Source organism: Leguminivora glycinivorella, chromosome 25 (assembly GCF_023078275.1).
Source record: "Leguminivora glycinivorella isolate SPB_JAAS2020 chromosome 25, LegGlyc_1.1, whole genome shotgun sequence".
Taxonomy (NCBI): domain Eukaryota; kingdom Metazoa; phylum Arthropoda; class Insecta; order Lepidoptera; family Tortricidae; genus Leguminivora; species Leguminivora glycinivorella.
This window is the reverse complement of record NC_062995.1, coordinates 2,427,249-2,452,172: the sequence shown is the minus strand read 5'-3', so window position 1 is coordinate 2,452,172 and position 24,924 is coordinate 2,427,249. Positions and strand designations below refer to the sequence as shown.

The following is a 24,924-nucleotide window of genomic DNA, read 5'->3' as shown; positions in this document are numbered from 1 at the left end:
TAATATACTGAGGCAAACTGGAGTGCTACAAGTCAGTAGCACTGTCTAGCTGAGAAGTAGAGTATGTTTCACACAAGTTGGCTGTGTTAGGCTAACTTGAAAGCTGCCACCAATACGAGCTCAAGGAGCCAAGGATGAAGGATGAACTGGCTGCGGCCAGGGCTGTGCTGAAGAAACGCTGACTGCTGCTGCTGACTGCTTCCAAGGTCAGTGAAAACTAAAGAATTTAGTTGGCCGTTGAGGTGTATGAAGATGCATAAAAAACTTAGGCAAACTTGAGTGCTACAGGTCAGTGGCACTGTCTAGTTGAGAATCGGAGTATGTTTCAAACAAGTTGGCCGCTGGTTTGTATGAAGATACATACAAAAATAAGGCAAACTTGAGTGCTACAGGTTAGTGGCACCGTAGTTGCGAATCGGAGTATGTTTCAAACAAGTTAGCCGCTGTGTTGTATGACACTTCATAGAAAACTGAGGCAAACTTGAGCACTACAGTTCAGTAGCACTGTGTAGTTGAAATCCTCAAGGCTTCCAAGGTCATTTACTTGTAGGTACTTTTATATATTCTGTGATTCTGGCTTTGTACCTAATAACAACTTATTAGTATTTGATTTAAAGATGTTTTTACTTCGACATTCGTCTTGTAATGTACCTAATGTGTTAAGTAATCGCAGTGTGATGTAGCGGCGAGTCCGTTTGCCATAATAGTTGCTAGCGGTATGTTCGGTAGTTTAGGTATTAAAATAATTAGTTCAATTTCTACTATTTTTTTGTCAAGCTGTACTGATCTACATAGCTTCAGTATTGTGCCTTTTTTTAATTGAACAGTATTAAAACTTAAAACTGTAATTTGTTTTTTATCATGCAGAAACGTCTGCGAGCGATATTACATATTTTTAAATTAAAGGAAAAATGGAAAAATAATGCTAAACGCCACCCTAAGGCGGTTGAGAATTGAGGGAAGGCATGGATAAATTCGCACACATCCAGCAGGCCTCCGTGGCGCAGTTGGAAGCGCGATGGCCCCGGCAAGGCCAAAGGTCGCAGGTTCGAGTCCTGCCGGAGGTGTGAATTTTTCCTTTAATTTAAAAATATGTTAAAACTGTAATATTGATTTATTTAATTGCCAGGTGTACGTACGCCACCCCGAACTGGCGGCCGCCAAGGCCAACCGAGACTACGTCCTACGTGCCGTGTGCTCCGCCGTCGACACCATAGCCTGCGTGGCCCAAGGCAGAGCCCTACCCAACACAACACCTGCTGGAGGTAATCTTATAAAATATAATTATTAGTAAGATAAGATAAATTTATTTCATAGCCAGCATTCATTTGCCCGTGTGGTGACGGGTTAAGAATTTCACCACCCCCTTTCTTCCCGTGGGTGTCGTAGAAGGCGACTATGGGATATGGGTTAAATTGTGGCGTAGGCGAGAGGCTGGCAACCTGTCACTGCAATGCCACAGTTACGTTTTCTTTCAACCCCTTATTTGCCAAGAGTGGCACTGAAGCTTTAGTAGTTTCATGTGCTCTGCCTACCCCTTTATGGGATACAGGCGTGATTGCATGTATGTATGTATGTATTTCATAGAAAAATGTCTAAAATTAAAACAATCACAAATCTCTTAAATAATGCTTAAAAACTATAAATATACAATTTCATTTTGCAATTTCTTAACAATCTTAACCCAACAGAGCGGCAGCTGACATTTTATCAAGGTCAAATATGACTACTTATAAAGTGTGTGTGTCTGTTGGTTTGTCCGTCTTTCACGGCAAAACGGAGCGACGGATTGTCGTGATCTTTTAAGTGGAGATAGTTGAAGGGATGGAGAGTGACATAGGCTACTTTTTGTCTCTTTCTAACCCCCCACTTCCCTAAAATGCGGGGTGGAAGTTTGTTTGGAGCATTCCGCAATTTTCGAATTTAACGCGTGCAAACCGCGGGCAAAAGCTAGTCCATACTAATACTAATATTATAAATGGGAAAGTGTGTGTGTCTGTTTGTTTGTCCGTCTTTCACGGCAAAACGGAGCGACGGATTGACATGATCTTTTAACTGAAGATAGTTGAAGGGATGGAGAGTGACATAGGCTACTTTGTCTTTTCCTAACCCCCCACTTCCCAGAAATGGTTGGAAGTTTATATGGATCCCACAATTTACGAATTTAACTCGAGCGAAGCTAGTCTTAAGTCTAAAAGCTAGTCTAATTACACGCAACTATGGGAACAAATCAAATTATTTTAACAAATATTCTGATTTGTGTTTTTTTATGTAGTCACACTACTATATATAAATTAAAAATCGAAATAAGATGTCATATATTAAAGAAAAAATGACGAGCACCACCAGTGGTGAAGGCCGGATTCGAACCGGCGTCTTTTAGCAATCCGGGCCAAACGCCATCCTAGGCCACCTCGCCACAGCGGAAGCCGTCGAAATTTCTCTTCTATATGTCATCTTTGTAAGACTAGGCGTCTTTGACCAACTCTAAGGGCAAGCAGTAGGTGCTTGCACCTCCTATACGAAACCTTTACAGGTTTGCGATATAGCTAGAGAGACTGGTGCTGCCATCTATACGCAACTTTGCCCTTAGAGTTGGTCAAAGACGCCTAGTCTTACAAAGATGACATATAGAAGAGAAATTTCGACGGCTTCCGCTGTGGCGAGGTGGCCTAGGGGTGATGGCGTTTGGCCCGGATTGCTAAAAGACGCCGGTTCGAATCCGGCCTTCACCACTGGTGGTGCTCGTCATTTTTTCTTTAATATATGACATCTTATTTCGATTTTTAGTCTAATTACAATTTATTTTTTTAGGCAACGCCCGTCCCCCGGTCGAAGGTCCCGGCGAGCTAGCTCAAGCGTTAGACGACTTCGACGAGCGCATGGTCATGGAACCCCTCGCCTACTCCGAGTTGAGGACCCGACCTTCGCTGGAGGAGCGTCTGGAGTCCATCATCTCTGGGGCGGCGCTCATGGCTGACAGCTCCTGCACCAGGTACAGAGTCATGGGACCTCTGGGTCTGATGAGGATCAGACCCTGGAGAAACGTCTAGTGTCTCTTCTGAAGAACAGATCCTGAATGCAACATCTATAGTCTATCATATCTGCTGAGGACCAAACTCTGAAAGCCTAAATATAGGATCAGGTATACAGCTATGGTCATGGAACCCCTGGCCTACTCCGAGTTGAGGACCCGACCTTCGCTGGAGGAGCGTCTGGAGTCCATCATCTCTGGAGCGGCGCTCATGGCTGACAGCTCTTGCACCAGGTACAGACTCATGGGACCTCTGGGTCTGATGAGGATCAGACCCTGGAGAAACGTCTAGTGTCTATCATAACAAACTAGGATCAAACCTTCGCTGAAGAGAAGCCTGGGGTCTATCATATAGGATAGATTCTGCATCAGTAGGCCTAGCACATGATGGCCGCGGGAGTATGTCGCCGCGAGATAGATGACACGTCTTTGTCTAATTGTATTAATGACATAAGGACAGGTAGTCTATCTCGCGGCGACATACTCCCGCGGCCATCATGTGCTAGGCCTACAGGTATACAGAGGTATGGACATGGATCCTCTGGCTCTTCTGAAGAACAGATCCTGAATGCAACATCTATAGTCTATCATATCTGCTGAAGACCAAACTCTGAAAGCCTAAATATAGGATCAGGTATACAGCTATGGTCATGGAACCCCTGGCCTACTCCGAGTTGAGGACCCGACCTTCGCTGGAGGAGCGTCTGGAGTCCGTCATCTCTGGAGCGGCGCTCATGGCTGACAGCTCCTGCACCAGGTACAGACTCATGGATCCTCTGGGTCAGGATCAGACCCTGGAGAAATATCTGCTAAGGACTAAATCTTGGGGTCTACAATCTCATGGAACCCGTAGGTCTGTTGAGGATCAGACCCTGGAGAATCGTCGGAAGTCTATCATATCTGCTGCTGACTAGACCCTTGCTGAAGAGAAGCCTGGGGTCTATCATATAGGATAGTTCCCGTACCAGGTACATAATATCATGGAACTTCTAGCTTTTTCTGAGGAATAGACCCTGGAGAAACGTCTAGAGTCTATCATAAAATTCAAATTCAAAGTCAATCATTTATTCGTGATAAACAACATACAACACATATAAAACAATACAAGCACATTCAAAAGTTAAAAGAAAAAATAATAATTAAAAAACAAAGAGAAAAAAAAACACATTGATATAATTGTTTACCACGAAATGGTCCCGCCTCAGCGTAATGCTAACCACAGGGTCAGCGCTGATCTTCCGGCGATAACTGACTTTCGCTGAACAAAAGCCTGGGGTCTGTCATATAAGATAGGACTGCATCAGGTATACAGAGGTATGGACATGGATTCTCTGGCTCTTCTGAAGAACAGACCCTAGAAGAATGTCTGGAGTCTATCATGTCTGCTGAGGACCATACTCTGAAAGAGAGCCTGGAGATCATATAGGATCAGGTTGAGGACTAGACCATACACAAATCAACCTAGCCCCAAAGTAATTGCTTAGTTTGGGACTAGGTAGGCTAGGTTGATTTGTGTAAGGTGTCCAATATTTATTTATTTATATTGTTGCAGGGATGAACGCCGCGAGCGCATCGTGGCTGAATGCAACGCGGTGCGTCAGGCGCTGCAGGATTTGCTCCACGAGTACATGACCAACGTATGTATTCTCTCATAATACCTATTTGTTATTTTTCCTGGTAGGGTAAACTCGCCTCATTCGGTGACACGCCTAACCAAAAATCGTCTTTCGGAATAGTGCTTCAATGCTTGTATCACCGAATTAGGCGGGTCACCCCCCCGAGGCGGCGAGGGGGCGGGGTAATGAGGCGAGTTTACCCTATTTGAATTAAACCAAATATAGATAGATAGATAGAATACTCTTTATTGGCACACCTCAGCAAAAGATACAGTGGAGACAAAACAAATGATTATAAATAGAGGCAGACAACAGGCGGTCTTATCCTTAAATATTAACTTAAAAAAAATATTTACTGACTGAGCCAGACCGGTCGTCAACATTTAATTTAAACTTGAGTTCTTCAAGCTATAGGCTGGCAGTCCTCAACTGTGCGTTTCTCCAGAAACTTCCTGCCCCGCACAGCTAAACTGTGGAATGACTTGTCGCCTGCGGTATTTCCGGACCGATACGACCTTCAAATCTTCAAGAAAAGAGCGTACACCCATCTTAAAAGGCCGGCAACGCACCTCCAACACCTCTGGTGTTTCGGGTGTCCATGGGCGGCGGTGATCGCTTACCATCAGGCGACCTGTCTGCTCGTTTGCCTCCTATCCCATTAAAAAAAAACTATATATTTTATAATTTTGTTTGTGTATAACAGGCTGGTAAACCGGAGCAGTCTTCAGGCCTGGAGCGCGCCATCGAGAACATGTGCCGAAAGACCCGTGATCTCCGCAGGCAGCTTCGCAAAGCCGTGGTCGACCACGTCTCTGACAGGTAACTATATTTATAATAATAAATAAATAGTATAAGGACATTCTTAGGTACCGGCCACATCAGAGCGTCGCGTGTCTCGGGGCGCGCAACGGACGTCCGCGCCACGCCACCTGAGTGTAATTCAAAAAGCGTCTCCTCAGTACATTTGGTATAGGAAGGACGTAAGGGGCGCGCCACGCCGCCGCCACGCCACCTGGGGCGCGTCTTACGTCCTTCCTATACCAAATGTACTGAGGAGACGCTTTTGAATTACACTCAGGTGGCGTGGCGCGGACGTCCGTTGCGCGCCCCGAGACACGCGACGCTCTGATGTGACCGGTCCCTTACACAGATTGACTGAGGCCCACGGTAAGCTCAAGAAGGCTTGTGTTATGGGTACTCAGACAACGATATTTAAAATATATAAATACTTATATACATAGAAGACATCCATGACTCAGGAACAAATATCTGTGCTCATCACACAAATCAATGCCCTTACCGGGATTCGAACCCGGGACCGCGGCGCAGCAGGCAGGGTCACTACCGACTGCGCCAGACCGGTCGTCATTTCACAGTAACACATCTCGGACACATCAAATATGAAATGAAATATTTATTTTCCAAGTAGACATATTACAATGCGCTTATGAACGTCAAATAAAGCTACGCCGGCTCTAACCCTACGCCTCAGCCTCGAGAAGATTTCAGTCCCCCCTCAGTTGGAGGGGGGTATCCACTATGGGACCGGCAAGAAACTCGGCGGGCCACTTCTTTTCAAAACATTACATCTTATAATTAACATGCATTAAAAAACAAGATACAATTTAATAAGCAAAAGTATTCAACAAAAAAAATATTAACAGATTAGGTACCTACTCTATGGAAATTAATTTCAATAAATTATATAATACTAGCCTATGTCACTCTCCATCCCTTCAACTATCACCATTTAAAAAATAACGACAATTCGTCGCTCCGTGTTGGCGTGAAAGACGGACAAACAAACAGACATACACACTTTCCCATTTTAGTATGGATAAAAGAAGAAACTGACTGACTGACATACCTAATTACCTATCAACGCACAGCCGAAACCGTTGGTCCTAGAGATTCAAAATTTGGTACGTAGGTTCCTTATAAAGTGTAGAGGAGCACTAATAAAGGAATTTTCAAAATTCACCTCCTAAGGGTTTATACCCTTAGGAGGTGAATTTTGAAAATTCCTTATAATTTTGAAAATTACTTATGTACGCGGACGAAGCCACGGAAAAAAAGCCAGTCAAATATATGAAAGAGGCGCGTTCCTAGCCCACATTCTAAGCTCGTGTAGGTGAACGCGTACCATGCTTGTATGAGTGAGATATGACAGGTCGACTGTTCGCGTTTTTGACAGACGGTAACTGTGAGGTAACCGAGAGGGGGTGGGAGTTTCTGCGGGAGTGGCCATACTGTATGGTGTTGGAGGCCAAAACTCATTTTTTTATATACTACGTCGGTGGCAAACAAGCGTACGGCCCGCCTGATGGAAAGCGGTCACCGTAACCTATGGACGCCTGCAAGTCAGAGTGTCACATGCGCGTTGCCACCCCATTAGAAACTTGTACATTCCCTTTTGCTGTGTTAAATACACAGTAAAAAGGAGTGCACAAGTGCCAAGGAGGGTTCGGGTTGCCGACGACACAAAGGACAATAGACGGAATAAGTCATTTTGGGTAAGACATTTAGGAGAAGCTAAAGAAGCTGTGGTTATCTGACTAAATTGCCTTTGTTGCTGTATATGTAAATGTATTTTGTGTTTCTTTTCAACTTAGTGTATTTTTCTCATTCCTTTTTGTGTGATATAGTTATGTTTATCCTATAACTATATATAGATTTTTATCCATTGTCTTTATGGTACCTTGTTGTACAAATTGCTAGATTTTGTTACTCTCTTTAACTCTTTCCTCTCATTTACTCAAAGGTTAACTGGAAGAAATCCCTCTATGGGATAAGTTCGCCTTTGTACTTCGCATCTCAATGTATGTTATTTTTAATGTGTTTTTGTACAATAAAGAGTTACTACTACTAATTTTTTTTTTTTAAGTTTCCTGGAAAGCAATGTGCCCCTGCTGGTTCTGATGGAGGCGGCGCGCAACGGGCACGAGAAGGAGGTTGAGGAGTACGCCGCCGTGTTCACCGAACACGCCAACAAACTGGTCGAGGTAACGCCGCTCGATACTAGCGCATTTCTTTTTTTTTTTTGCCAATAATAAAAATTTGATTGTTTTAGGGAATTTTAGGTCAATTGTACTCAGAATCACGAGTACTTTCAATCTAACTGGGAGACAAAAAGTTTCCCAGAATTTCCATACATTTTTGTTACTTTCCTCTTTTGTTACCCCATACAACATGTACGGAAAATGGTAACAAAATAAGAAAAAATCTTATGGGACAATTTTTTTTACTACTAGGATTGAAAAAGCTAGTAATTCTGACTAGAAACAGCATTTTTTTTAAAACACTGATTTAAACTTTCACGATTATTACACATCATTATTTTCAACGCCGTCCTTGAAACGTTGGAGGTCAGTTTAATATGTAGTTATACGCGATTAAGTCCCGATTTAAAAATAATGAAGCATTTTTTTTTTCAAAAATATCACACTTTATAAAAGTGGCAAAAAAAAACGAAATGCTCACTAGCCAACACAGCGAGCCGCGAGGCAGGCTGCTCACGCGGCGAGTGTACACGCGCCTCGTGTTCACCGAGCACGCCAACAAGCTGGCCGAGGTAGCGCCGCTCGATACTAGCCAACACAGCGAGCCGCGAGGCAGGCTGCTCACGCGGCGAGTGTACACGCGCCTCGTGTTCACCGAGCACGCCAACAAGCTGGCCGAGGTAGCGCCGCTCGATACTAGCCAACACAGCGAGCCGCGAGGCAGGCTGCTCACGCGGCGAGTGTACACGCGCCTCGTGTTCACCGAGCACGCCAACAAGCTGGCCGAGGTAGCGCCGCTCGATACTAGCCAACACAGCGAGCCGCGAGGCAGGCTGCTCACGCGGCGAGTGTACACGCGCCTCGTGTTCACCGAGCACGCCAACAAGCTGGCCGAGGTAGCGCCGCTCGATACTAGCCAACACAGCGAGCCGCGAGGCAGGCTGCTCACGCGGCGAGTGTACACGCGCCTCGTGTTCACCGAGCACGCCAACAAGCTGGCCGAGGTAGCGCCGCTCGATACTAGCCAACACAGCGAGCCGCGAGGCAGGCTGCTCACGCGGCGAGTGTACACGCGCCTCGTGTTCACCGAGCACGCCAACAAGCTGGCCGAGGTAGCGCCGCTCGATACTAGCCAACACAGCGAGCCGCGAGGCAGGCTGCTCACGCGGCGAGTGTACACGCGCCTCGTGTTCACCGAGCACGCCAACAAGCTGGCCGAGGTAGCGCCGCTCGATACTAGCCAACACAGCGAGCCGCGAGGCAGGCTGCTCACGCGGCGAGTGTACACGCGCCTCGTGTTCACCGAGCACGCCAACAAGCTGGCCGAGGTAGCGCCGCTCGATACTAGCCAACACAGCGAGCCGCGAGGCAGGCTGCGAGCGCGGCGAGTGTACACGCGCCTCGTGTTCACCGAGCACGCCAACAAGCTGGCCGAGGTAGCGCCGCTCGATACTAGCCAACACAGCGAGCCGCGAGGCAGGCTGCTCACGCGGCGAGTGTACACGCGCCTCGTGTTCACCGAGCACGCCAACAAGCTGGCCGAGGTAGCGCCGCTCGATACTAGCCAACACAGCGAGCCGCGAGGCAGGCTGCTCACGCGGCGAGTGTACACGCGCCTCGTGTTCACCGAGCACGCCAACAAGCTGGCCGAGGTAGCGCCGCTCGATACTAGCCAACACAGCGAGCCGCGAGGCAGGCTGCTCACGCGGCGAGTGTACACGCGCCTCGTGTTCACCGAGCACGCCAACAAGCTGGCCGAGGTAGCGCCGCTCGATACTAGCCAACACAGCGAGCCGCGAGGCAGGCTGCGAGCGCGGCGAGTGTACACGCGCCTCGTGTTCACCGAGCACGCCAACAAGCTGGCCGAGGTAGCGCCGCTCGATACTAGCCAACACAGCGAGCCGCGAGGCAGGCTGCTCACGCGGCGAGTGTACACGCGCCTCGTGTTCACCGAGCACGCCAACAAGCTGGCCGAGGTAGCGCCGCTCGATACTAGCCAACACAGCGAGCCGCGAGGCAGGCTGCTCACGCGGCGAGTGTACACGCGCCTCGTGTTCACCGAGCACGCCAACAAGCTGGCCGAGGTAGCGCCGCTCGATACTAGCCAACACAGCGAGCCGCGAGGCAGGCTGCGAGCGCGGCGAGTGTACACGCGCCTCGTGTTCACCGAGCACGCCAACAAGCTGGCCGAGGTAGCGCCGCTCGATACTAGCCAACACAGCGAGCCGCGAGGCAGGCTGCTCACGCGGCGAGTGTACACGCGCCTCGTGTTCACCGAGCACGCCAACAAGCTGGCCGAGGTAGCGCCGCTCGATACTAGCCAACACAGCGAGCCGCGAGGCAGGCTGCTCACGCGGCGAGTGTACACGCGCCTCGTGTTCACCGAGCACGCCAACAAGCTGGCCGAGGTAGCGCCGCTCGATACTAGCCAACACAGCGAGCCGCGAGGCAGGCTGCTCACGCGGCGAGTGTACACGCGCCTCGTGTTCACCGAGCACGCCAACAAGCTGGCCGAGGTAGCGCCGCTCGATACTAGCCAACACAGCGAGCCGCGAGGCAGGCTGCGAGCGCGGCGAGTGTACACGCGCCTCGTGTTCACCGAGCACGCCAACAAGCTGGCCGAGGTAGCGCCGCTCGATACTAGCCAACACAGCGAGCCGCGAGGCAGGCTGCGAGCGCGGCGAGTGTACACGCGCCTCGTGTTCACCGAGCACGCCAACAAGCTGGCCGAGGTAGCGCCGCTCGATACTAGCCAACACAGCGAGCCGCGAGGCAGGCTGCGAGCGCGGCGAGTGTACACGCGCCTCGTGTTCACCGAGCACGCCAACAAGCTGGCCGAGGTAGCGCCGCTCGATACTAGCCAACACAGCGAGCCGCGAGGCAGGCTGCGAGCGCGGCGAGTGTACACGCGCCTCGTGTTCACCGAGCACGCCAACAAGCTGGCCGAGGTAGCGCCGCTCGATACTAGCCAACACAGCGAGCCGCGAGGCAGGCTGCGAGCGCGGCGAGTGTACACGCGCCTCGTGTTCACCGAGCACGCCAACAAGCTGGCCGAGGTAGCGCCGCTCGATACTAGCCAACACAGCGAGCCGCGAGGCAGGCTGCGAGCGCGGCGAGTGTACACGCGCCTCGTGTTCACCGAGCACGCCAACAAGCTGGCCGAGGTAGCGCCGCTCGATACTAGCCAACACAGCGAGCCGCGAGGCAGGCTGCGAGCGCGGCGAGTGTACACGCGCCTCGTGTTCACCGAGCACGCCAACAAGCTGGCCGAGGTAGCGCCGCTCGATACTAGCCAACACAGCGAGCCGCGAGGCAGGCTGCTCACGCGGCGAGTATACACGCGCCTCGTGTTCACCGAGCACGCCAACAAGCTGGCCGAGGTAGCGCCGCTCGATACTAGCCAACACAGCGAGCCGCGAGGCAGGCTGCTCACGCGGCGAGTGTACACGCGCCTCGTGTTCACCGAGCACGCCAACAAGCTGGCCGAGGTAGCGCCGCTCGATACTAGCCAACACAGCGAGCCGCGAGGCAGGCTGCTCACGCGGCGAGTGTACACGCGCCTCGTGTTCACCGAGCACGCCAACAAGCTGGCCGAGGTAGCGCCGCTCGATACTAGCCAACACAGCGAGCCGCGAGGCAGGCTGCTCACGCGGCGAGTGTACACGCGCCTCGTGTTCACCGAGCACGCCAACAAGCTGGCCGAGGTAGCGCCGCTCGATACTAGCCAACACAGCGAGCCGCGAGGCAGGCTGCTCACGCGGCGAGTGTACACGCGCCTCGTGTTCACCGAGCACGCCAACAAGCTGGCCGAGGTAGCGCCGCTCGATACTAGCCAACACAGCGAGCCGCGAGGCAGGCTGCGAGCGCGGCGAGTGTACACGCGCCTCGTGTTCACCGAGCACGCCAACAAGCTGGCCGAGGTAGCGCCGCTCGATACTAGCCAACACAGCGAGCCGCGAGGCAGGCTGCTCACGCGGCGAGTGTACACGCGCCTCGTGTTCACCGAGCACGCCAACAAGCTGGCCGAGGTAGCGCCGCTCGATACTAGCCAACACAGCGAGCCGCGAGGCAGGCTGCTCACGCGGCGAGTGTACACGCGCCTCGTGTTCACCGAGCACGCCAACAAGCTGGCCGAGGTAGCGCCGCTCGATACTAGCCAACACAGCGAGCCGCGAGGCAGGCTGCTCACGCGGCGAGTGTACACGCGCCTCGTGTTCACCGAGCACGCCAACAAGCTGGCCGAGGTAGCGCCGCTCGATACTAGCCAACACAGCGAGCCGCGAGGCAGGCTGCGAGCGCGGCGAGTGTACACGCGCTCGGCCGAGGCATGCGGCCGAGCAATCTGCCTCATGTCATCAGCCTGTAAACCCTTCCCGGCAGCTGACGTAATAAATAAATAAATAAATATTGGGGACACCTTACACAGATCAACTTAGCCCCAAACTAAGCAAAGCTTGTACTATGGGTGCTAAGCGTACACATACTTAAATAGATAAATACATACTTACATACATAGAAAACATCTATGACTCAGGAACAAATATCTGTGCTAATCACACAAATAAATGCACTTACCGGGATTCGAACCCAGAACCGCGGCTTAGCAGGCAGGGTCACCAACTGAGCCAGACCGGTCGTCTAAAATTTAATTTATAGTGCTGATTTTAACAACTTGAAGCCCGAATGATAAAATCATTTCAGAAAATTCATCCATCCATCATCCAGAAATTTGACGACCGGTCTGGCGCAGTCTGTAGTGACCCTGCCTGCTACGCCACGGTGCCGGGTTCGAATCCCGGTAAGGGCATTTATTTCTGTGATGAGTACAGATATTTGTTCCTGAGTCATGGATATTATATATATCGTTGTCTGAGTACCCACAACATAAGCCATCTTGAGTTTACCGTGGGCCTCAGTCAATCTGTGTAAGAATGTCCTATAATATTTAATATTTAATTCATACTATAACAGTACCTAATAGAATATTTGATTACAGGTGGCGAACCTGGTGTGCTCGATGTCGAATAACGAAGATGGCGTCAAGATGGTTCGCCACGCCGCCGGCCAGATCGAGGCGCTATGTCCTCAGGTAAAGTTACACAAAGTTACAATAAAATAAAATAAAAATGCATAAAAAGGTTTCCAAATACAATCTTGCCTCGACCATATTCTCAAATCCGCAACGCAGGCTTCGTCAACTGAATACAAAATCCGTTATTAGCTACAAGCTTCGTCAAAAAGTAAGAAAATGGAAAATCCGCAACATGCATCGTCAATAAACTAAACCTAAAAGTACATACTAAAAAAAAAAAAAAAACACACACACACCTACAACTCAAAAACACCCTGCAAGTCGCCACCAACAGGCAGCGTGCCCAAAAGGCTGGCCGCATTGCCTCGCTGAATGGCGATGCTTATTCTCTGAGCAAAATACTGGCCAGCCCTTTTGTCACCCGTCACATCTACCAAACGAGACGCCAAATCTTTATAGAGGCGCCGAGCCCCGGGCCCCCAAGGTCCCATCGTAAACTGCTCTCTGGGTCGAGACTTGCCTCGTCCGAGGCAACGTTATCAAATCACGTCATCACTAGCTGAATTACTTTGGTGACTACGAGGGCTGATTGGAAAGTTCGCGGCCTGACCATTAAAAAAAAAACTTAGTTTCTTTTTCCTGCCGTCATTTTGAACTGTCATTATTTAGTTGTCATCCCGCGAAATTTTAATTAAATGCAATATTTTAAAATAAGTTTTTCCTCTCATTTAAAAATACGTGTAAGCAGTTTTTTCACAATGGTCAATTTGGAGCAACGTGATGTAATTAAATATCTTCATAGAAAAGGATTGACTGCGAAACAAATTTATGAAGATATGCAGTGTACATTAGGGCAATCCGGTCCATCATATACGATGGTAAAAAAGTGGGCAGCTGAATTCAAGCGGGGACGAGTCAGTATCGCAGATGACCCTCGCTCCGGAGGCCAACTACTGCGACCAATCCAAATAATGTGGCAACTGTATGCAAAATGATAATCCAAGACCGACGGTTAAAAGTGAGAGAAATAGCCGACATCGTAGGCATCTCCTGTGAAAAAACTCAAAATATTATAGTTAACGAATTAGGGTTTTCCAAGGTGTCGGCGAGATGGGTTCCAAAGCTCCTTTCAGTGGAACAAAAAATCACTCGTCTAACAATTTCACGCGACTGTCTAGACCTGTATGAAGCTGACCCTCAAGACTATTTGGACAGATATGTTACTATGGATGAGACATGGGTCTACCACTATACGCCCGAGACTAAACAGCAATCAAAACAGTGGGTTCGTGCTGGATCTCCGCCACCCAAAAAGGCAAAGGCCATTTTGTCGGCAAATAAAGTTATGGCATCAGTGTTCTGGGACGCAAAGGGTGTAATAATGGTTGACTATCTCCAAAAAGGTACGACTATAAACTCGGACTATTATTGCGAACTTTTACGTCGATTACGTCGACTTTTACGTCGACTTTGAAAGTAAAAAGACCTGGAGTGCTGACAAAGAAAGTTCTTTTCCACCAGCACGGGAAGCATGGTCGCGCGATAGACGATAAAATAGGAGGCCGTCCCTATCGCACTATTTGTAAGTGCGGTAGGGACGGCCTGATATTTTATCATCTATCGCGCGACCATGCTTCCCGTGCTGGACAATGCACGCGTGCATACGTCACTAAAGTCAATGGCAGAAATTCATAATTGCGGGTTTGAATTATTGCCGCATCTGCCTTATTCACCCGATTTGGCACCATCGGACTTCCATTTATTTCCAAACTTAAAAAAAACACATGGGTGGTAAGAAATTTTTGACCAACGACGAGGTCCAAGCTGAAGTGGATACCTATTTTGAAGGCCTGGAGGATTTTTTTTTTAAAGTGGTATAATGGCTTTGGAATCCAGATGGAATAAGTGCAAAGATCTTAACGGGGACTACGTAGAGAAATAAAAATATTATAAAAAAACTTTGGTTTTGATTTCATACTTAAGCCGCGAACTTTTCAATCAGCCCTCGTATTTTGACTTGTTTGATAGTTTGCTTTTTTTTTTCGCTTTGGTGTGGTGAATTATGTTATGTGGTTTAACCCTCGTATTTTGACTTTTTACTATCTCTGGCTATGTTCGTTTGTTCAGTCGACTACAAAGAGATGTATCCACTTTTTCACCTTATTGCATTGTAATAAGCTGAGAAAGTGGATACATCTGTCTGTTCAAGTTTGCAATATTTCCTTTGCTCTAGTAGAGTTAACATGGCAGCAGTTTTGAGCAGCCGGTGCAAAAGTCATTTTAAACTTCTATTTTCAACAAAAACACAGATCAAATAATACTAGTACAGATACCTAATCCCATACTAAAAATGGGCGCCGTCCTAAGTATTCTAGACCTGTAGGCTAAATTTAATCCACACTCAAAGAGCTAGATGGCGCCAGTAGCCACGCGGCGTGGCCAACAAAACTCTTATCAGTATCCTACGTCGAAATAGTCATCAAACTGCAACATCTTGCGACATCTGTTTTAGCTTTCACGCACTAAACCTATAACGTCACATGGACGTTTAAAGTCGAACATTACTAGATGGCGTTGCCGTGCGGCTTGTATGTGTGCTCGCCGCGTACGTATAATATACTCGCTCTGTCCGCAACACATGCAAGCGGAATTGAATGAACGAGATCCGCGGCGCCCCACCCCGCGCCCCACGCCCCGCGACCACGGCGCCGGCGACCTTGAGTTGAGAGGCCCCAGCCCCCGACCAAAGGATGCATTGATTTGTTAAAATTTAAAGCACTCTAAAGCAGGCGCGTAGTTAATTAGAAATATGGAAATGAATATTATTATGTAAGAAATACATAAGTATAATAGCTAAGAATGTACATGTAGTAAACATAATGAACAAAATGTAAAGTACGTATTTGATAAAACATTTTCGAGAGTAATATTTTTATTCATAAAATTGTGCAAACACTGCAAACTTAATTTAAACTCCGAAACTATTTATTTTCTGAAACATGGTATGAAATGTTGTCATTACGTCCTTTTAAGTTAAAATATGCTTCCCGGTACCACAACATAGTGTAATTTAAAAATACAGATATAAAATTAATACTTCGCAAATAAATTACGACTATAAACACATAAAATTATTAAAACACCAAGACCAGACAATTTAAGCCTGGCGTCCACTAGGCGCGCCGATCGAGCCTTGGTAACCCTTAGGCCGTTTTTACATTATCGTTTTTACATAAAAAAATCGTATTGTTTCTTACTACAAAAGGTCCTTTCTCATTGATAGATGTCGAAAAGTGAAAAGTAAAACCTTTGTTGAAAAATTTAGGTTTTTAGAAAAAAAAAACGTTTAAACTCTTTTTAAGTGCCAGTCTGAAAAAATATATTCAAAAATATAAAATACATAGTTATTTGTTATACAAGAGTGCAAAGTTGTATTTTAACGGCGAGTGTGGAATTGAAAAACGAGCAAGCGAAAGTATTCTATAGTTGAACCACGATACACAACAACATTTTCCCTCACTATAGCGAGGAAAGTACAACGCAAAAAACGCGTTTATCACTGCTTCCAGGAGTTCCACAGGTGGTAAAACATATCGTCATCACTAGATTCACTATATGACTATATTCAAGGTCAAATTTAGTGGGTTTTTACCTGCTGGTATTGAAGGACAAAACGCGTGTTTCCGACCTAGCGAGGGGAAAAATGCAAAAATGTAGTGTGTTTTGGTTTGGTTTGGTCGGGGGGGGGGGGGGGGGGCTGATGTGGTTAATTTATAATTATATTTGTACAATAATAATGTTTTAAAATGCTGTTGCGCTTCGCGCGACGCAAGTGCGGCGTCGCGTCGAGGTCTAGGCCCACTCCGCCGCAAATCGGCGACCGAGCGCGCATTCGTGTGCGTTCGGAAATCCTAGCCAGTCGGCAATCGTCGCGTCTCATACTTCCATATCGATAAGGTTTGATTTCGCATGCATCGCATCGGTCGTGCATGTAGCAAATGTCGGAAGGATTTCAAAGGCAAAAATCAAAGATGGCGGCTTCAATGTATGGGATATCGGTCCTACATCCGCCTTAGGCCGTTTTCACATTATCCGATCCGATATCGGGTGTCAGATCGACATCCTACATCCGATAAACGCTTCCGATAGTGTCGGATGTACAGTCAACCAATTGGAACCCTAGGCCACTCTACAACCATGCAAAATGACAAGCAGTAAGAGATTTCTTACAATCTGATTTATAACGTTACTATGACATAGTTCTACAGTGGCCTAGGGTTCCAATTGGTTGACTGTAGGTCCGATAAAAAGCATTGTTCCAAATCAATGAAGTATGATTTTGTATCAAAAAGTATTTAAAAAATGTTTTATATTTAATAATTATAAGCACTATATTCCAAATATTATATTGTAAAATTAAAATAACGGCATAAAAAATACTCAAGAGTGTCAGGCAAAATAAATAATTTTACATTCAATTGTATCTACTAAAAGATGATAAAACTAGTATCCACAATTCGGACCGATGCATTACAAACTTTTTTTTTCAATGGAAATTGTTCAACTAATTTGAATTTCGATCATTGGCAGCTGTTTAATAGAAATAGACGACATTTTTGTCACGCACACTACTACAAACGTATACCTACATTATTAACGTACACAAACAAATATTATCGGCTGACAGATGAATATTCTACGAACACGCGAGCGGGAGCGAGGCTGCGCGATTTTGGTGACGCAATCATAGACTAAAAAGTTAACCGCGCAGATGTGCCATTTTCATTGTTCCTACTAATGTGTTTCACCTCTAATAGATTTGCGAAATATATTTATTTCAATTTGGAAAATTATTAGGTAACTACTTACTACTTTATGAATTATGTTACTATAATATAAAAAAAAAGTTAATTTGTTTATTGATTGTTAACAGTTATTGAGTAAAATTGTATTTTTAGCACGCTCACTTTTTACTGTTTTCTTTGGCCTGGTCATGAAAAAAGAGAACAATGGATACCTACGCTTTGTCCAAAAAAACTGACCGCACTATATATATATTATTATATATAAGTATGTCGGGGACAGGTCAGGATTGGCACCATTTTCAGACATCGGGGCGTTGCTGGGTCATCGAGGATTGAGACGAAGACGATAGTAATCAACGATTTATTTTACACACTTTAAATTTTACAATAACTGATAGGTAAACAACTTGGTTTAGAACAATTATAGCGTGGACAGTTCCGAGGAGGCTCTAAGACTTCTTGTCTCTAGCGTGGTCCGCCAGAGAGTGTTGGGTCTCAGGTATCCCGGCTCCGTCCTAGCGCACGAAGTGGGGACAACAACTGGTTGGGTGGACAACTGGTTGGTTGTGACGTCAGCTGTCCAGCTGCAACTCTTCGCGCGCTGCGCTATAATTGACTGTCCGTGCCAATATCCGGTCTGTCTCCGACACGGCCTTCCTGCGCTTACACACGTCCTCGTGTGTTTTACTCTGCAACAATAATAGACACGCAAAGTACACCGTTCGGTCACTCCTGACGAAATCTCAAAGAAACTCGGTAATTCAAAGTAAAATGATCAACGTTAAAAACTTTAAGATAGCATTTACACACTATTACGTAGTGCCAAAACGGTTGTTTAATTAGCAAGTGCCAATTTAGTTATTCTTCACAATAAAACCTTCAAAACTATAAATTTCAAGAAATGGATAGCATTTATTACACACTATACGCAATGCCAAAACAACCAAGTTCCAATTTAGTTATTTATTCTTCCCAATAAAATCTTAAATTTGATAAAATGGATAGCATTATTTACACACTATACGCAATGCCAAAACAACCGAGTACCAAATGTTGTCATTTTCACAATAAAATCTTCAACACATTTAATTTCATAAAATCCAAACAAGTATCTCATTCGTGGCCTATTGGTTATACCATAACCACACACTACGCGCATCCCCACGGGATCGCCGAGTCAACCCTGTGACTCTACGGTCTCTGCAAGACCCGACCTCCGCCAGAGCTCCCCGCGCATCGCGCACCCACGGACTGCACACAGCAGATACCGACTTCTAACGGGCTACGACTACGGTGAAGCCTCTGGTACGGTCTGACCAGCCGAACTGAGATCCTCATTCTCAATATTACACTCGCTATCTTTACATCTAAATCATCAAATGGTACGTGGCTATCTGGCATTTTCCTCAATCTATCGTGAGCCCATTAAATGTTAACCTATTTGTTTGCTGTCACAGAACTACCTAAAATTCACGGTTCGCAAAACAACGACTCTAATCCGCAATTAAAATTGTAAGATCAAAAAAGCCTTTCACTTTTTCTTTATTATGAAACTAACTAAAAACATGACCAAAAAGTCAACTTTACCAGTTTTATATTTTGTCCTATCATTTTAGTTAAGGACAAAAAAACCTTTTCAAAATTGTATGTAGGTACCAAAATAAGTCAACAATAGTAGAATGAAACTCAACGTGTTGATCTCACTGATCAAAATGTCACTAAATCAGAATCAAGGTAATGAGTTACAGTGCTCTAACAGTTGCATCCATTCGGCAACTTGACACACGTCATACAGCTGACACACGGCGACATATGAACCACCTCTACCCGATGTTCATCACATGAATATGGACTACCTCCATACGGCATCCAACATCGACCGATTACACCACCAAACCAAACGCACGCCACCCACACGTGGCCGCACAGAAACGGAAAAATAGATCCGAATTTTACTCCTACGTTTACGAATGATTGTAATGGTGTACGCAGTCTGAGCCAAAGCAACACATAGCAATATGGTACAAAATAAAAATTACGTTAACCATGAAAACAACGAGTTTCATTCTTCGATTGCAAACTAATGTTTACCAAAAAAAAATGAATTTACTTTAGCATTAGCAACAGATGAGTTTCATTCTGTTTAGAATTCACAATCTAAACAGAACAAATATCTCAACAATATCCCAATAAAATGAGAACTGCTCACCAGATAAAGTATCAGAGTCCAAAGGTGTTCTTATTCGTAGACCTCACGATGACCAATTCACGCACAAAAACTCAAGGCTTCAGTTGCCACTGCTATCGCTGCTGCAGCATCAGATGAAATCACGACGCGACGTCGTTTCATAGCTGGCCATTACTGAAATAATAATTTGCACGGTATCAGTTTCCTTGTTTACCGAAGTAAAAACTCAAAGGGAAACAAATTCACAAATAAACAACGACTGGCATTGTCTTAGATATGAGATTTAACAATTATTATTTTATGAACTTTCTCTGATATTAAAATAAAACTTGAAATGGACAAACAAGTGTGAGCACGTGTTTGTTTGTCTTTAAACCTTTACTAAATAAAACGGCTTATTTAACTGCTTAACCATGGCACTAAATAAAATTTAATAATAAACAATTGGAACGAAACCTGTCCCCTTTTTTTCCCATTCTCCCTGTGCTGCAGTTTCTGCGATACTGGCGTGATGGCACACATTCCTAGATACCACACGTTGTGTAGACTTGACTGTAGCACACTGCAACATACAATTTCATATGCGTAGCTTCTGTTTTCACACAATAAACAATTCGAGATAGATCACGAATTAAGGGGTAGGTATTACTCTAATACTGGCAATAACTTGTCAAATTTGATAAACTACGGAACGTTACAGAATACGGATCTTGAAACTAACAAAATCAGAATAAGAATCTTTGTTTTGAGAGCAAAAGACACTAAATAATTTTAACACAAACAATAATTACGCTTTTCGAAATTTTATAATCACTACGTTTCAAATGATTCTCGTCAAGTGTAGGTATTCTCAAACTTTCCACAAATGGGATCCACAATTCACCAAATAACATTATGAAATGAACTCACCTGCATTCAAGGTTAGACACGTGACCTTACTACCACGTTTCTAGGTTAGGAATTAGCTCGCAATAAACAGCTCCTGGAACTGGTCCCACGTTACGGTAAACGACACAGTGTAAGGACGACTCAGTAGTAAATCTCCGGCAGGGACGACGCGGTCGGCATTTTTCTGGATATCTAGGAATTCTGAAGAATATTATTTCCAGATTTTTAGAACTGTTCTCCATACCGCCATAAACACTTCAGTAACGAAATGTCCTCGGCACTGACGTCATTTTCACACACACGTTAACACAGCGCGCACACGCGACCGCAACTGTCCAACTCAATATTTCCCAGTTTTGCATGTAGGTACTCGCTGCGTGCGAGGGTAGTTTTTCGACGCACTGCGCGGCGTGAAGTTTGTAAGTAGAGTTATTACTGCTATACTGTGTAAACAATTTGCGAACGTAGACGCTGCTCCTTTAAACACGTTGACACATTTTTTAGAGGGTACTTCCTCTTTTTTTTTTTTTTCGCGGTTATGAAAACGAGTATGACCGTTTCCATTCTTATCACTCATAAACAACATTTTCCTTGATCGCTTCATAGTCACTGCAACTTGCGGATGGCGACGACAAGCTGGTCGCCCTCCAATGGTGCGTTGACCATACACACGTCGGCGGTAGCACACCATATCATGGCGTTAGTTTCTTGTTTATCGGGTTCTAAGTCCGGAAAGGTCACCCGTGGATAGTAGGTCAAGGGCGCGCATTTGTTGATTTTGCGCTTCGAGAAATTGCCAATATGGCGGTACTTCCGTTCCGGTGCAATTGCGTCTCTTTGCCTCGATGTGATCCCACTTCTGATGTCGGGGACAGGTCAGGATTGGCACCATTTTCAGACATCGGGGCGTTGCTGGGTCATCGAGGATTGAGACGAAGACGATAGTAATCAACGATTTATTTTACACACTTTAAATTTTACAATAACTGATAGGTAAACAACTTGGTTTAGAACAATTATAGCGTGGACAGTTCCGAGGAGGCTCTAAGACTTCTTGTCTCTAGCGTGGTCCGCCAGAGAGTGTTGGGTCTCAGGTATCCCGGCTCCGTCCTAGCGCACGAAGTGGGGACAACAACTGGTTGGGTGGACAACTGGTTGGTTGTGACGTCAGCTGTCCAGCTGCAACTCTTCGCGCGCTGCGCTATAATTGACTGTCCGTGCCAATATCCGGTCTGTCTCCGACAAGTATATATTTGTATTTTAAAGAAGAAGATAAATCTTCAAGAAAAGAGCGTACATCCATCTTAAAGGCCGGCAACGCACCTCCAACACCCCTGGTGTTTCGGGTGTCCATGGGCGGCAGTGATCGCTTACTTTGTATTTTTTAAGTTGTAAATAAATAAATAAATAATTTTGACAGGCGGAATATAATAATGTGTCACATCTGATGGTGGACTTACTACTCTACGCGTAAATTACCGCTTCGCGCACTCCGCGCATTTGTCAGCTTGTGCAGAGTTTCCGTCTGGCAACGTCGCCTATAGTACGTAGTACATATATCTCAATGAACGGAACGCACACAATCGCACCGTTTCGTTGGCAGTATACTGTAGATAGTGACAGCTCCATCTAGTGACAATATGCAATAAAATTTAGGTAGCTCGATACTGTCGCGCGCAGGTTGTTCACGTTGTTGCGTCATAGTCAGTAGCAATATATTACGTGATATTATTTCTTTGAAAATTTCTAAAATAATGCATTAAATTTGTGTTGTCATCGATGTTTGTATTTAATTTATAATGTACTTAATTTATGACGCTTCAAATACCTTTAAATCTATTTGATAAAAAAATAATAATCGTCAATCGTGACACTTAGCGCCATCTATGATTTCTATTTGGAAATAATTTTGCACTGTTCCGGATGAGACCCCATGACAAAAATGACGTTTGTTTAACCCTCGCACAGGCGGGGCTGTCAAAATTGGGGCATTGACAACTTAGCTAATGTCTCTAAAAATATTAGCAATACTTTCAATTTATCGTGGTGGTAATAAAACATTGTTTTTTAAATAGGTGATCAACGCGGCTCGCGTGCTGGGCGCGCGTCCGCGCTCGCGCGTGGCGCAGGAGAACGCTACCGCTTTCGCGCGCGCCTGGGAGCAAGCCGTCAAGCTACTGACGGAAGCTGTGGACGACATCACTACTATTGACGACTTCTTGGCCGTCAGCGGTGAGACTTAACATTTACTTTTTTAATACCAATAAGGTCTAAAGGAGGAGGACAGCGAACAGTATTGTGAGGCAATGGCATAAGGTTATAAAGATGGCGCGTTGCGAGGCAATGACACCGCGCGGCAAACGGCCAATGCATACTTGCCTCGGCCGAGGCAACTCGCATTTTCAGTTGTTCACCGGGATTTTTTTTACCGCTTACCATAATGACGAGATTTACATGTACCTTTACTACATATAACCTGTCAAAGCTTCCTTAAAGCGAACGAAAAATTGGGATGTAAGCCATGACGGAGAAAAAAAAAATGTTTTGGAAACAACACATTTAATATGACCACATTCACTACCAGACAAAGAATGGCGCACTACGTCAGAGACGTTATCTATAACCACCCGCTTATATGGCGAGAGCCGGCTTGGTTGTGGCTTCTGAGCAAAGTTTACAAGTGCTTACCAGGCGAATTCTTGGTGTCTAACGTGTTAATTTAACCAGGGGCGGCTCACTCCGCGATTCTATCGCCGCGCTACAAGTACATGCTGGCGGCCGCGAGTTCGCGGCCTAATCAGGGGTGGCGCGCGTTCTCACGGAACGCATGTTCGCACTTTCTATTGTTACTTTACGTCGCGAGTTTTTTTTAAAGTTTTATATGCGATGTCCGCGTGTGAATGGCTAATAATGCTAGTTAAATGGACATCATGAATAAAATAGAACAGTCTTACACAGATCTACTATTGATTAAGTCCCACGGCTTGTGATGTTGGGACTCGAATCAAAAATATATACCTCTATGTACTGTATATATACCTAGAAAGTACCCAAGACTGGAATATAATAGTATAACATTGTATCTCAGTATTAATTCGTTTTAATCCATAGGCAACCCTATCGTCCGACGCTGCGTACGTGCGGCTCGTTTCTTTGTTAGAATTTTGTAGGCATTTAAAAGGCGGCATTTCGTGAACATCAAAGCAGTGGGCCTTCTGTACTTGTACTATTATATATTCTGTGATTTAACTTCAAACTCTACAATAACGCATATTTTTTGTTCTCAGAAAACCACATCCTAGAGGACGTGAACAAATGTGTGGTGGCGCTGCAAGAGGGAGACCCGGATTCACTCGAGCGCACCGCCGGCGCCATCCGCGGGCGCGCTGCCAGGTACACATACATACATGACACACATACATACATACATACATACATACCATAGAGGAATAAGTAAGGGAAGAGTTGTAACTCCATACGTCTAAATGAAAGTTATTTGTAGTGACATCTAGCGTCTATCACGCGTCAAATAGCGTAAATTATCAGTACCACTACTCGACACTAGGTGTCAACGGTATAGCGTCTGCCAAAAATGTAATATTAAAACAATTTACAACTTATATTACAAGCAGAAGGAATAGGGAACATGACTGTAGTTAAAATAAAATATTTTTACCGTGCACGAAATAAAGCATCAGATAATTATAAGAAAAACATGGTCTTAAGTTATTTTTAAATCCAATTTCTATTTAATAAGTCAGGTAGAAATATATAAAGTAACTCAGTTGACCGTGACGTCACTCAATTCGATTTCATATTAGTTCCATCTTAGCAAGTCGTTCAAATTCGTTTTGACAGTTCTTAAAAAGAAGCTGATTTGACTAGGAGGCAAGTAGCTTATTAAAACAGAGTACTGATTAATACTATTGTAATATTAGCTAGAAATTGTTGAGCATTAAGACTTTTTGTTAATCGCGACATCTATTGACAAGTAGCAGTACTGATAATTTACGTTAGTTGACGCGTGGATGACGCTAGATGTCACTACAAATAACTCGCATTTACTGATGTATGGAGTTACAACTCTTCCCTTACTTATTCCTCTATGCTAGGAATGGACCGGTCTGGTTCCAGTTGTACCCTTAAATTCCTGGGCCATTTTTTTCAAAGTTGTCCACCCCACTTTTTTTTTGGATTTGGAAATTTTTATGTGGCTTCCACTCAGAATCGCGAGCTCTTTCTATTTTAATAGGAGAAAAAAAGTGTCCCAAGGTTTTTTCCCCATTCCGTTACCATTTTTTCATACATTTTGTATGGCGGTAACGGAATGGAAGGTTCGAAAAAATGTATCTTGGGACATTT

The 24,924-nt window shown here is 45.5% G+C and overlaps 1 protein-coding gene across 1 annotated transcript in view; it reads left to right on the top strand.

The window, feature by feature from the left end:
- Window positions 1–24,924, top strand: part of LOC125239208 (catenin alpha-like) — a 32,774-nt gene that overhangs the window by 7,569 nt on the left and 281 nt on the right. Inside the window, exons 6-13 of the mRNA XM_048146731.1 lie at window positions 1,130–1,265; window positions 2,815–2,995; window positions 4,587–4,671; window positions 5,354–5,469; window positions 7,535–7,652; window positions 12,646–12,738; window positions 22,638–22,794; window positions 23,850–23,955. Coding sequence (XP_048002688.1) covers window positions 1,130–1,265; window positions 2,815–2,995; window positions 4,587–4,671; window positions 5,354–5,469; window positions 7,535–7,652; window positions 12,646–12,738; window positions 22,638–22,794; window positions 23,850–23,955 — 992 coding nt within the window. The remainder of the gene's footprint in view (window positions 1–1,129; window positions 1,266–2,814; window positions 2,996–4,586; window positions 4,672–5,353; window positions 5,470–7,534; window positions 7,653–12,645; window positions 12,739–22,637; window positions 22,795–23,849; window positions 23,956–24,924) is intronic.